The following is an 11,170-nucleotide window of genomic DNA, read 5'->3' as shown; positions in this document are numbered from 1 at the left end:
TCATCATCGCTCTAAGGGGTGATGTTATCTCAATTAGCCTGCAATAAGTGCAGGTGTGGGCATGCAAGACACAAAATACTTTTGAAGCACACCATGAGGAAAGATGAATAAAGCGATTAGCTGTGGAAAGGCTGAAGTATTTGGCATTATTCCCTTTATCATTTTAGGTGAAATAAATAAGAAATTATAATCTATTCCAAGAATAGAAAAACATGAGCCCAGGAGGCATCCCAAAACGCCACTGACTTCCTTTTTGTCCTTACCTGGGTGGCATGGTGGAACCAAATGTAACCCAGGTCTTAAATGGGTCACAAAGACAGATAAATTAGATAACTGCAGAAAGTAAATAATGAATATATATTTTTATTATTTCTTTAATTATTCTGAAACAGTATAAATTAATTAATAGGAAAAAAGAAAACTCCCAAACAGTGTTTAAAATGAAAAGGAAATCGTTTTTATTTATTTTAGATAATAAATGAAATAAAACTTTTAGGCGCTAAACAGCAGCCAATCAGTTCTTCAGATGATCCAAGGTGCTAAACAGCAGCCAATCATAATAATCCTCTAAGAGACAGAGGCGGAGCCTGTTGGTTAGTGGACGTCAATCCCTGGCTGTTTTACCCAGAAAGTTCTGCGGGAGGAGAAGAGACAGGTCATGCAAGAAGTTCTCTGCTTAAAGTATTAAAAAAAAATACTAGAAAACGCTAGAATTCAGCGTTGTGGTTAGTGAGTAAATCACTACCAAGCTGACCGCTGTTAGAGTTGAGGCTGCAGAGTGGAGAAAGGGGGAAAGGCTCACTTATTGTGCCTCGTGAAACTTTGCCAGTTACACGCTCCGGTAATCTCCAGGTGGAGGTAGAACCTGGTGTCCATGTGCCCTGGGGTGGTGTGTGAAAACCTTGGATAGGATTCGGTGAGTTTAGAGTATATTTAAACATGTTTTCTGACCAAATTGCCGAATAAATAGAGGAATAAAATAGCGCTAATTAGCCTAGCGGCTAACGCGTTTTGTTATGCTAAGCTAGCCCATTGAATCTAGCCTGTGATAAGCTAATGCTAAGCTAATTTAGCCTACGCTAAGCTAATGTGTTGAATTTAGCTTATTAAGCTTATGCTAAGCTAACCCTCGTGTATATATTTCAAGCCTGAGGCTATGCTAACGCTATTGGTTAAGGTGTGAGATGAGTTTATCCACTTATAAATGTAATTTTATGGAACGGTGGAGATTTATTAAGCTGTATTTTGGATGTTTAAGACCTGTTTTGAATGTAATACTGTTAAAAGTAATGTTTTTTACTGAGTTCGGTTATGTAAGTGTATTTAAAAAAAAGTTAAGAGTTATGTGAAACTCAGACACTGTTTTATGTAAACAGGCCAGTTTTTTTGTTGGGTGAAATGGATTGGAAATGGATCTTCCCGAACACTCCTCGTGTCGTTCAGCTGCACACGGCCGGTGCAGTGCGCGGTGCTAGGATGGCGAGCCAAGCCCGAGGACCCAAGTGACTTCATTACACTTCATTCACATTTTCAAACACTTGATAGTGAACATTAAAGAAAATTTGTGGACTTTAAGATTATTTGAGTAAAAAGGACACTTTTATTTTATTTTATTTTTTTTTGAAAGAAAGGACACTCTACAAAGATACTGAAAAGGGTTAAATTTTAATTGGTTGGATTACTGTTATTTGATTTTGATAATTTCTAAGTGGTTTTGATATTCATTTATTGTTTTTGCTACAGAGAATTGTTATTTTTTATTTCTGGTTGTTTGTTAAAGGGTATACTATTGGTGTAAAATAACCTAGAGGTTTAATTGGATAACAGTAATTATAATAATACTTACCTTTAATCAATAATCCATTAGACCTAGAAGAAAGAAATAATTAATTAGTTATAAAATACCTATAAATAGATTAAAATAATAAAATAATACTTACCTTAAACTGCATAAATACCTCTAAAATAGAGAACACAGGTGATTAGAGAAATAATAGTAATTAATATAATATTAAATATACAAATACTGAAATACAAAGGGTATACTTACCATTTTCATTGTTGACCAAGGTTATTGAAGGGTGAATTCTTTTGGAAACTGAGTAACTGAATTGTTTTTTATTTATTTATTTACAGAATTTATTTTGTTACATTGTTTTATTTACCTACTGGCATTGATTGACATTTTAATACACTTTATTGCTGCACAAATTCTGGTCTCATTTCTTCCATGTGTATTGCTCCTAGAGCGAACCTAACTGGTCCTAGAACTATCCTAATTATTTTATCAAGTAACACTCATTGTAGTGGTTGTGTAATTGGGTCTATATATCTGTGGTGCTACAGAACTTGGCGAGCCAGCCAGGAGCAATAAAACTGGAAGCAGTGAGACCAAATAATTAGAACACACACCTAAAAACTTTATAAGTAAGTTAAACAAAATCTAGATCTAAAATAGCACTCAAAGTGTATACTCACCATGGAAATTGTAGAACAGGAAGAAGTTAATGTTGCTAACTCAGTTCTTGTTAGTGGGTTAACTGAGACAGAGACAGATACAGAACTAACTGACTATTTAGAGCAGCATGGCTACATTGCAAGGGTACTGCGTATTGATAACCCCACGTCAGCCTTTCACAAAAATGCAATAGTGGAGTTTAAAAGTTCTTTAGCTCTCAGTACTCTAAAACCCTTACTGCCATATACTTACCGTAGTTCAAGGCAAAAAGATGTCTCCTACAAGATAACTGCTTTGGCAAGCGTATACATGCCTTCAGCCACAAAAACTGATGCAAACTGGTTCCTAGCCGAATTCCAAAAGCTAGCAGCACAAAGCAGGAAGCCGTTAACAGAACTTCTACAAGAGCAACTCCTTCTGTGTCGTGAAACAATGACATGTCAAGAAGATAACCAAACTGGCCGAATCCAAGATAGTTCCAGTTCATGGGAGGCAGAACCTACAAATCAAGTGTCATCAGCTTATCCACAGTCACCAACGAATGCTCAGAGCTTCCCAGCGATTAACTCAGAGAGACGATCTGAACATAATGTGGTGCTCACACCAGAGGAATTGAACCCTCCTGCTATTCAACGCGTTGTTGTTGAACATGTTGTAAGGAGTGGAGAAACTGCAGCACATGCAAATGCCCCAGTAAGGCTTAGAGTCTTTTCAGGGAAGAAACCCCATCCTAATAATGAGGTTGACTATGAGACATGGAGAAACAATGTTGAACTACTGTTGCAAGACCCTGCAGTGTCAGACTTGTGTCGATCCAGAAGAGTTCTTGATAGTCTTTTGCCTCCAGCAGCTAATCTAGTAAAGCATCTGAGTCCACAGGCTACTCCAAGAGCTTATCTAGACCTACTTGACTCAGCTTTCGCCACTGTTGAAGACGGTGATGAGCTCTTCGCAAGATTTCTGAATACTCTACAGGATGCTGGTGAAAAGCCGTCCGAATACCTCCAAAGGCTCTACATTGTTTTAAGTAAAGTGATCAAACAAGGCAGTCTACCAACCAGTGAGAAGAACAGGCACCTGTTACGCCAGTTTTGTCGTGGATGTTGGGATAATGGGTTACTTGCTGACCTCCAGCTGGAGCAGAAGAAGAATAACCCACCCTCATTTTCTGAGCTATTGTTCCATCTGCGTATGGAAGAAGATAAGCACATTGCCAAAGAGATGAGAATGAAAAAGCATCTTGGTAATGCAAAGTTTCGTGCCAGCTCCCATGCTGTCAGGGCTGAGACTTATGTTAGCCAAGAAGAAGAAACCCTTAGTGCTGAGGTTGACAGCCTAAGAAAACAAGTCAAAGACTTGCAAGGGCAACTTAAAGTGTCAAAGCCAAAGCCAAAATGCCCTGAGTACTCAGAAGGTGCTATTTTAGAGCTGAGACAACAAGTAGCCCACCTGCAGAGTCAAGTTGCCAACATGATGGTTCCAGAGCCACAGAAACCCATTGCAGTGCTGTCTGAAATGAGAAACAAGAAAAGAGACAGAACAGTGACACAAGAAACACAGACCAGTGCTACCAAAGAGTCCAGTCAAAGGCCGAGACCATGGTACTGTTTCTGCTGTGGAGAAGACGGACATACTGCTGTATCCTGTCCAGCTGATCCCAACCCTTCCTTAGTGGCTGCTAAAAAGAAGCAGTTAATTGAGAAGCAGCATGCTTGGGACCGTGAACACAGTACAGTGAACCAGACAATCTCACAGAGAACTAAGAACCCTAATGTTACCAGGGCCAGTGTAAACAACCAAACTACTCAGACCATAACATACGGTAGCTTACCAAGAGGTCTAGTAGGGACCAAGTGTATTTCTGAAGTGATCATTGATGGACAGAAATACAACTGCTTGCTTGACACAGGGTCACAGGTGACAACTGTTTCCAAATCCTTTCATGAGACACATCAGCCAGCCCTGAGCTGTAAACCTATTGGTGATCTACTAGAAGTAGAAGCAGCTAATGGACAGCCTGTTCCGTATTCAGGTTATGTAGAATTAAACATCACATTTCCAAAAGAGTTTCTAGGTACAGTTGTGGAAGTTCCTACCTTAGCATTAGTTGTTGCAGACATCAGCAAAGCAGCACGACCCACCTTGCTGATAGGAACCAATACTTTGGATGTCCTGTATGAGAAACATTTTGAGAAGAATCAGTTGAAACATCAGTCACCACATCATGGCTATAAAATGGTCCTGAAAACACTAGAAATGAGACATAAGCAAACTGAAAACTGCACAGTAGGCACGGTAAGGCTTCATAGTAATGCACCCAAAATCATTCCAGCAGGCCAGTGTTCTATTTTAGAAGGATCCGTGAACCACAGAGGTGCTGACCGATGGGTTGTTCTGGAATCACCCTCAACAGCTTCTCTTCCTGGTGGTCTCATTGTGACCAACAGCCTGATTACTCTACCTGACAAGTTTCACGCTAAGCTGCCTGTGGTACTGAGGAACGAGACAGACCATGATATTACCCTAACTCCTAATCGAGTCCTTGCTGAATTGCATGCACTGCAACAAATCCTGCCCAGTGATGCATTGAATAAAAACTCCATTGACACCTCACCTATGACAGCTTCTGTCACAGGTGCAAGTATCAAGTTTGACTTTGCTGATTCACCTATCCCAGCTGAGTGGAGAGAAAGGATAGAGTGCAAACTGAGAGCTATGCCTGAAGTCTTTGCTCACCATGACCTGGACTTTGGACACACAAACCAAGTGAAACATCGCATCAAGTTGTCTGATGAAACTCCTTTCAAACAGCGAGCTAGACCAATACATCCTCAGGACTTTGATGCAGTAAAAAGACATCTAGAAGAGTTGTTAGAGTCTGGAGTAATCAGAGAGTCTGAATCCTCCTTTTCATCCCCTATTGTTGTAGTCAGGAAGAAGAACGGTGAAGTAAGACTCTGTGTAGATTACCGGAAACTCAATCTGCAAACTGTGAAAGATGCATATGCCCTACCTCATTTGGAGGAAACCTTTTCTGTGTTGACAGGATCCAAATGGTTCTCAGTTCTTGATCTGAAGTCAGGGTATTATCAGATTGAGCTAGAAGAAGCAGATAAACATAAAACAGCTTTTGTGTGCCCACTTGGATTCTGGGAATGGAATCGTATGCCGCAGGGGATCACTAACGCCCCAAGTACATTTCAAAGACTCATGGAGAAGTGTATGTCAGACCTCAACCTCCGAGAAGTCATTGTCTTTCTGGACGACCTCATTATCTTCTCAGAAACCTTAGAAGAGCATGAGGAGCGCCTTTTCAAAGTCCTCCAACGACTCAAGGAGTATGGTCTCAAACTATCCCCTGAGAAATGTAAATTTTTCCAGAAGTCCGTCCGATACCTTGGACACATTGTATCCAGTGATGGAGTGAAAACTGACCCAGAGAAAATTGCAGTCCTGAAGAACTGGCCGAGTCCCAAGAACCTCAAAGAACTCCGTTCCTTTTTAGGATTTGCAGGGTACTATCGAAGGTTCATCAGAGACTTCTCGAAGATAGTCAAACCGCTGAATGAGCTAACTGCTGGATATGCTCCTAAGAGGAAAGGATGCAAGCTGACCAAAAGTCAGAACCAGTACTACAAGCCAAAAGAACTGTTTGGAGACCGCTGGACGGAAAACTGTCAGGAAGCTTTTGACACTGTCATCGCTAAACTCACTTCAGCCCCTGTCCTGGGATTTGCCAACCCCAGTCTGCCATACATCTTGCACACCGACGCCAGCACCGTTGGCCTTGGAGCTGCCTTATACCAGGAGCAGGACGGGCATCAACGTGTAATAGCATATGCCAGTCGTGGTCTTTCAAAAAGTGAAGCGCGATACCCAGCGCATAAGCTTGAATTCTTGGCCCTCAAGTGGGCTGTAACAGACAAATTTTCTGACTATCTATATGGCAATTCGTTCACAGTGATAACTGACAGCAATCCTCTGACATACATCCTCACTTCAGCGAAGTTGGATGCTGCAAGCTACAGGTGGTTGTCAGCATTGTCCACATTTTCCTTTAAGTTGCAATATAGACCTGGAAAACATAACCTCGATGCAGATGCCCTCTCACGACATCCCATGAATACTAAAATTGATGACCCTTCTTCTCAGAAAGAACAAGACCGAATCAGACAGTTTACACTGCAACACTTACCAGAGCTTACCACTAATGCAGAAGCGAGCACCGAAGTGGTCCAGGCAATCTGCGAAGCTCGGTTAGTATGCCAGCCATCCTTGAGTGCATCAGAAGTCGAACCCATTCCCTTAGTCGGATCCCTGTCTACTCATCCTGATTCTTTACCTGATGCTTTTGTGTTGGGCGAACACTTTGAAGGGTTTCCAGTCATCCCAATGATAACTGAAGTTGAGTTACAACAGAAACAGAGGTCAGACCCTGTTATCAGAGAAGTAATCTCATCTTTTGAAAGGGGAGAGGTGCCAACCCCATCTGCAAGAAGGGAGATGCCAAAACTTTCTCTGATGTGCCGAGAGTGGAATCGGTTACAAATGAAGGACGGAATTTTGTACAGAAGAAGACAACTAGGACAAAATGTCAATTTCCAGCTAGTTCTACCAGAAGAACTAAGAGAGATGGTAATGAAGAGCCTCCATGATGACATGGGCCACCTAGGGTTGGAGCGTACCCTAGATCTTTTAAGAGCACGCTTTTATTGGCCCCAAATGGCATCAGATGTGGAGAGGAAGCTAAAGACATGCAGTCGCTGTGTACTCAGGAAAGCACCAGCTGAAAGAGCCGCACCATTAGTTAACATCAAAGCAACAAGACCCCTAGAATTGGTGTGTATGGACTTCCTGTCATTAGAACCAGATCGCAGCAACACCAAAGACATCCTGGTGATCACAGATTTTTTCACCAAATATGCTGTGGCAATACCTACTCCCAATCAGAAGGCCAGGACTGTGGCGAAGTGCTTATGGGAGAACTTCATAATTCATTATGGTGTTCCTGAAAAGCTGCACAGTGACCAAGGTCCTGACTTTGAGTCCAAAACGATCAAGGAGCTGTGTGAAGTCATGTGAATTCATAAAGTAAGGACTACACCATATCATCCACGTGGTAATCCGGTGGAACGATTCAATCGGACACTACTGAGCATGATTGGGACTTTGCAAGAGAAAGAGAAGTCGTGTTGGCGAGATTTTGTTAAGCCATTAGTACATGCTTATAACTGTACGAAGCATGACAGTACAGGGTTTACCCCTTACGAGCTAATGTTCGGAAGGAAACCAAGACTGCCAATTGACCTCGCTTTCAACATCTCTGTGAACAAGCAACATGAGAAGACTCACTCTCAGTATGTGAGCCATCTGAGAAATCAACTGGAAGAGAGCTATAGATTGGCTACCGAGAATGCTGCAAAATCTGCTGAAAGAAACAAGGCACGATTTGACAAAAGAGTCACTGAATCAACCCTAGAGAAGGGTGATCGTGTGTTAGTGAGGAATGTGAAACGGAGGGGAAAACATAAATTGTCAGATAAATGGGAATCCGTTGTGTATGTTGTTGTGGGCAGAGCAGGAGAACTCCCAGTGTACACAGTAAAGCCTGAGAACAAGGCTGGGCCCCTACGTACATTGCACAGAGATTTGCTCCGACCGTGCAACTTCCTATCACCAGAAGAAGCTGACCTTCCTATTTCTAAGGTTAGGAGACCAAGAACAAGACAGATGTCACCCAAAGAGAATTCAGAAGAGTCTGATTCTAACTCTGATTCTGATGACTACCCAATCTACTATTCTTCAGTTCCCTTAAGGCTTGAACCTGTTGAAATTGTTCAGATCCATGAGGATGAAAGAATACCAGTTGACTCTAACTTCAGAATCCAGCTTGAACCAGCTGTAAAGAACCCGTCTGCTGAACCTGAGATTCCTGAAAGAGAAAACTTACCTGAGAAGATCCCTGTAAAAGAAAACCTACCTGAAAGATTAGCAGAAAATGAATACTTACCTACAGACCATGTCGACGATCCAGCTCTAAATTCTGAAATGCTGCATTCTGCTACACCTGCTGAAGAGGTACCAGAAAATGCAGAACACCTACAGCCTTCCACAGAGGAATCTGAGGATGAAGAAACTCCAGCATCAGTGAGACGCTCCACAAGACACAGAGAAAAAGCCAAGAGACTAACCTATCCAGAGCTAGGCAATCCTCTGATATCCATTGTCCAGTCCCTATTCCAAGGTATGACGACTGCCCTCACTCAGTCTCTTATAGAAGCTGCCTCTATGGAATATGCCAATCCTGCTGTGAGACATCCCACTAGTCCAATGCACAGGGACGTGCATGCAGTTAAAGACGGGAGGGTGTAACCCAGGTCTTAAATGGGTCACAAAGACAGATAAATTAGATAACTGCAGAAAGTAAATAATGAATATATATTTTTATTATTTCTTTAATTATTCTGAAACAGTATAAATTAATTAATAGAAAAAAAGAAAACTCCCAAACAGTGTTTAAAATGAAAAGGAAATCGTTTTTATTTATTTTAGATAATAAATGAAATAAAACTTTTAGGCGCTAAACAGCAGCCAATCAGTTCTTCAGATGATCCAAGGTGCTAAACAGCAGCCAATCATAATAATCCTCTAAGAGACAGAGGCGGAGCCTGTTGGTTAGTGGACGTCAATCCCTGGCTGTTTTACCCAGAAAGTTCTGCGGGAGGAGAAGAGACAGGTCATGCAAGAAGTTCTCTGCTTAAAGTATTAAAAAAAAATACTAGAAAACGCTAGAATTCAGCGTTGTGGTTAGTGAGTAAATCACTACCAAGCTGACCGCTGTTAGAGTTGAGGCTGCAGAGTGGAGAAAGGGGGAAAGGCTCACTTATTGTGCCTCGTGAAACTTTGCCAGTTACACGCTCCGGTAATCTCCAGGTGGAGGTAGAACCTGGTGTCCATGTGCCCTGGGGTGGTGTGTGAAAACCTTGGATAGGATTCGGTGAGTTTAGAGTATATTTAAACATGTTTTCTGACCAAATTGCCGAATAAATAGAGGAATAAAATAGCGCTAATTAGCCTAGCGGCTAACGCGTTTTGTTATGCTAAGCTAGCCCATTGAATCTAGCCTGTGATAAGCTAATGCTAAGCTAATTTAGCCTACGCTAAGCTAATGTGTTGAATTTAGCTTATTAAGCTTATGCTAAGCTAACCCTCGTGTATATATTTCAAGCCTGAGGCTATGCTAACGCTATTGGTTAAGGTGTGAGATGAGTTTATCCACTTATAAATGTAATTTTATGGAATGGTGGAGATTTATTAAGCTGTATTTTGGATGTTTAAGACCTGTTTTGAATGTAATACTGTTAAAAGTAATGTTTTTTACTGAGTTCGGTTATGTAAGTGTATTTAAAAAAAAGTTAAGAGTTATGTGAAACTCAGACACTGTTTTATGTAAACAGGCCAGTTTTTTTGTTGGGTGAAATGGATTGGAAATGGATCTTCCCGAACACTCCTCGTGTCGTTCAGCTGCACACGGCCGGTGCAGTGCGCGGTGCTAGGATGGCGAGCCAAGCCCGAGGACCCAAGTGACTTCATTACACTTCATTCACATTTTCAAACACTTGATAGTGAACATTAAAGAAAATTTGTGGACTTTAAGATTATTTGAGTAAAAAGGACACTTTTATTTTATTTTATTTTTTTTTGAAAGAAAGGACACTCTACAAAGATACTGAAAAGGGTTAAATTTTAATTGGTTGGATTACTGTTATTTGATTTTGATAATTTCTAAGTGGTTTTGATATTCATTTATTGTTTTTGCTACAGAGAATTGTTATTTTTTATTTCTGGTTGTTTGTTAAAGGGTATACTATTGGTGTAAAATAACCTAGAGGTTTAATTGGATAACAGTAATTATAATAATACTTACCTTTAATCAATAATCCATTAGACCTAGAAGAAAGAAATAATTAATTAGTTATAAAATACCTATAAATAGATTAAAATAATAAAATAATACTTACCTTAAACTGCATAAATACCTCTAAAATAGAGAACACAGGTGATTAGAGAAATAATAGTAATTAATATAATATTAAATATACAAATACTGAAATACAAAGGGTATACTTACCATTTTCATTGTTGACCAAGGTTATTGAAGGGTGAATTCTTTTGGAAACTGAGTAACTGAATTGTTTTTTATTTATTTATTTACAGAATTTATTTTGTTACATTGTTTTATTTACCTACTGGCATTGATTGACATTTTAATACACTTTATTGCTGCACAAATTCTGGTCTCATTTCTTCCATGTGTATTGCTCCTAGAGCGAACCTAACTGGTCCTAGAACTATCCTAATTATTTTATCAAGTAACACTCATTGTAGTGGTTGTGTAATTGGGTCTATATATCTGTGGTGCTACACAAAGATACTGGAGGTGGTTGGATGGTTTCAGAGAAGTTTGTTGCTTTCTCTCATGTAAACATGTTCAAGTCTCTGTCTGAGAGGAGTTTGGTGTGTTCTTTTTTCATCCACAAGAGCTTTTAGGTCCTTCACTTTTCCAATTTCCATCTTTTTTAGCCTGGTCAGCATATTGGCACACAGGTACAGGAACCTGGGGTTGGTAGTTAAATTTCTGATTTTGGTCTCTGTAAGGAGCATTCTGGTGCATTCTTCTCGTGTACTTGTGTCCAATTTCCTGTCCGTGAG

General features: G+C 40.4%; 1 protein-coding gene across 2 annotated transcripts; it reads left to right on the top strand.

Moving 5' to 3' along the window:
* The first annotated feature begins 416 nt into the window (after positions 1-416).
* On the top strand, positions 417-10,750 carry LOC111196706 (uncharacterized). 2 transcript variants are annotated; one of them, XM_049468981.1, is made up of 3 exons: positions 417-916; positions 1,377-9,455; positions 9,916-10,750. In XM_049468981.1, exon 2 carries the CDS (start codon positions 2,480-2,482, stop codon positions 7,538-7,540), a length of 5,061 nt encoding a protein of 1,686 aa, XP_049324938.1. In that variant the 5' UTR covers positions 417-916; positions 1,377-2,479; the 3' UTR covers positions 7,541-9,455; positions 9,916-10,750. The 2 variants fall into 2 exon arrangements, with proteins under 2 accessions (XP_049324938.1, XP_049324937.1); XM_049468980.1 differs by lacking the exon at positions 417-916 and having other exon boundaries at positions 940-9,455.
* The last annotated feature ends 420 nt before the right edge of the window (positions 10,751-11,170 follow it).

This window comes from Astyanax mexicanus, chromosome 20 (genome assembly GCF_023375975.1).
Source record: "Astyanax mexicanus isolate ESR-SI-001 chromosome 20, AstMex3_surface, whole genome shotgun sequence".
NCBI classification, from domain to species: domain Eukaryota; kingdom Metazoa; phylum Chordata; class Actinopteri; order Characiformes; family Acestrorhamphidae; genus Astyanax; species Astyanax mexicanus.
The sequence above is the reverse complement of the archived record's forward strand: the minus strand, read 5'-3'. Positions and strand labels throughout refer to the sequence as shown.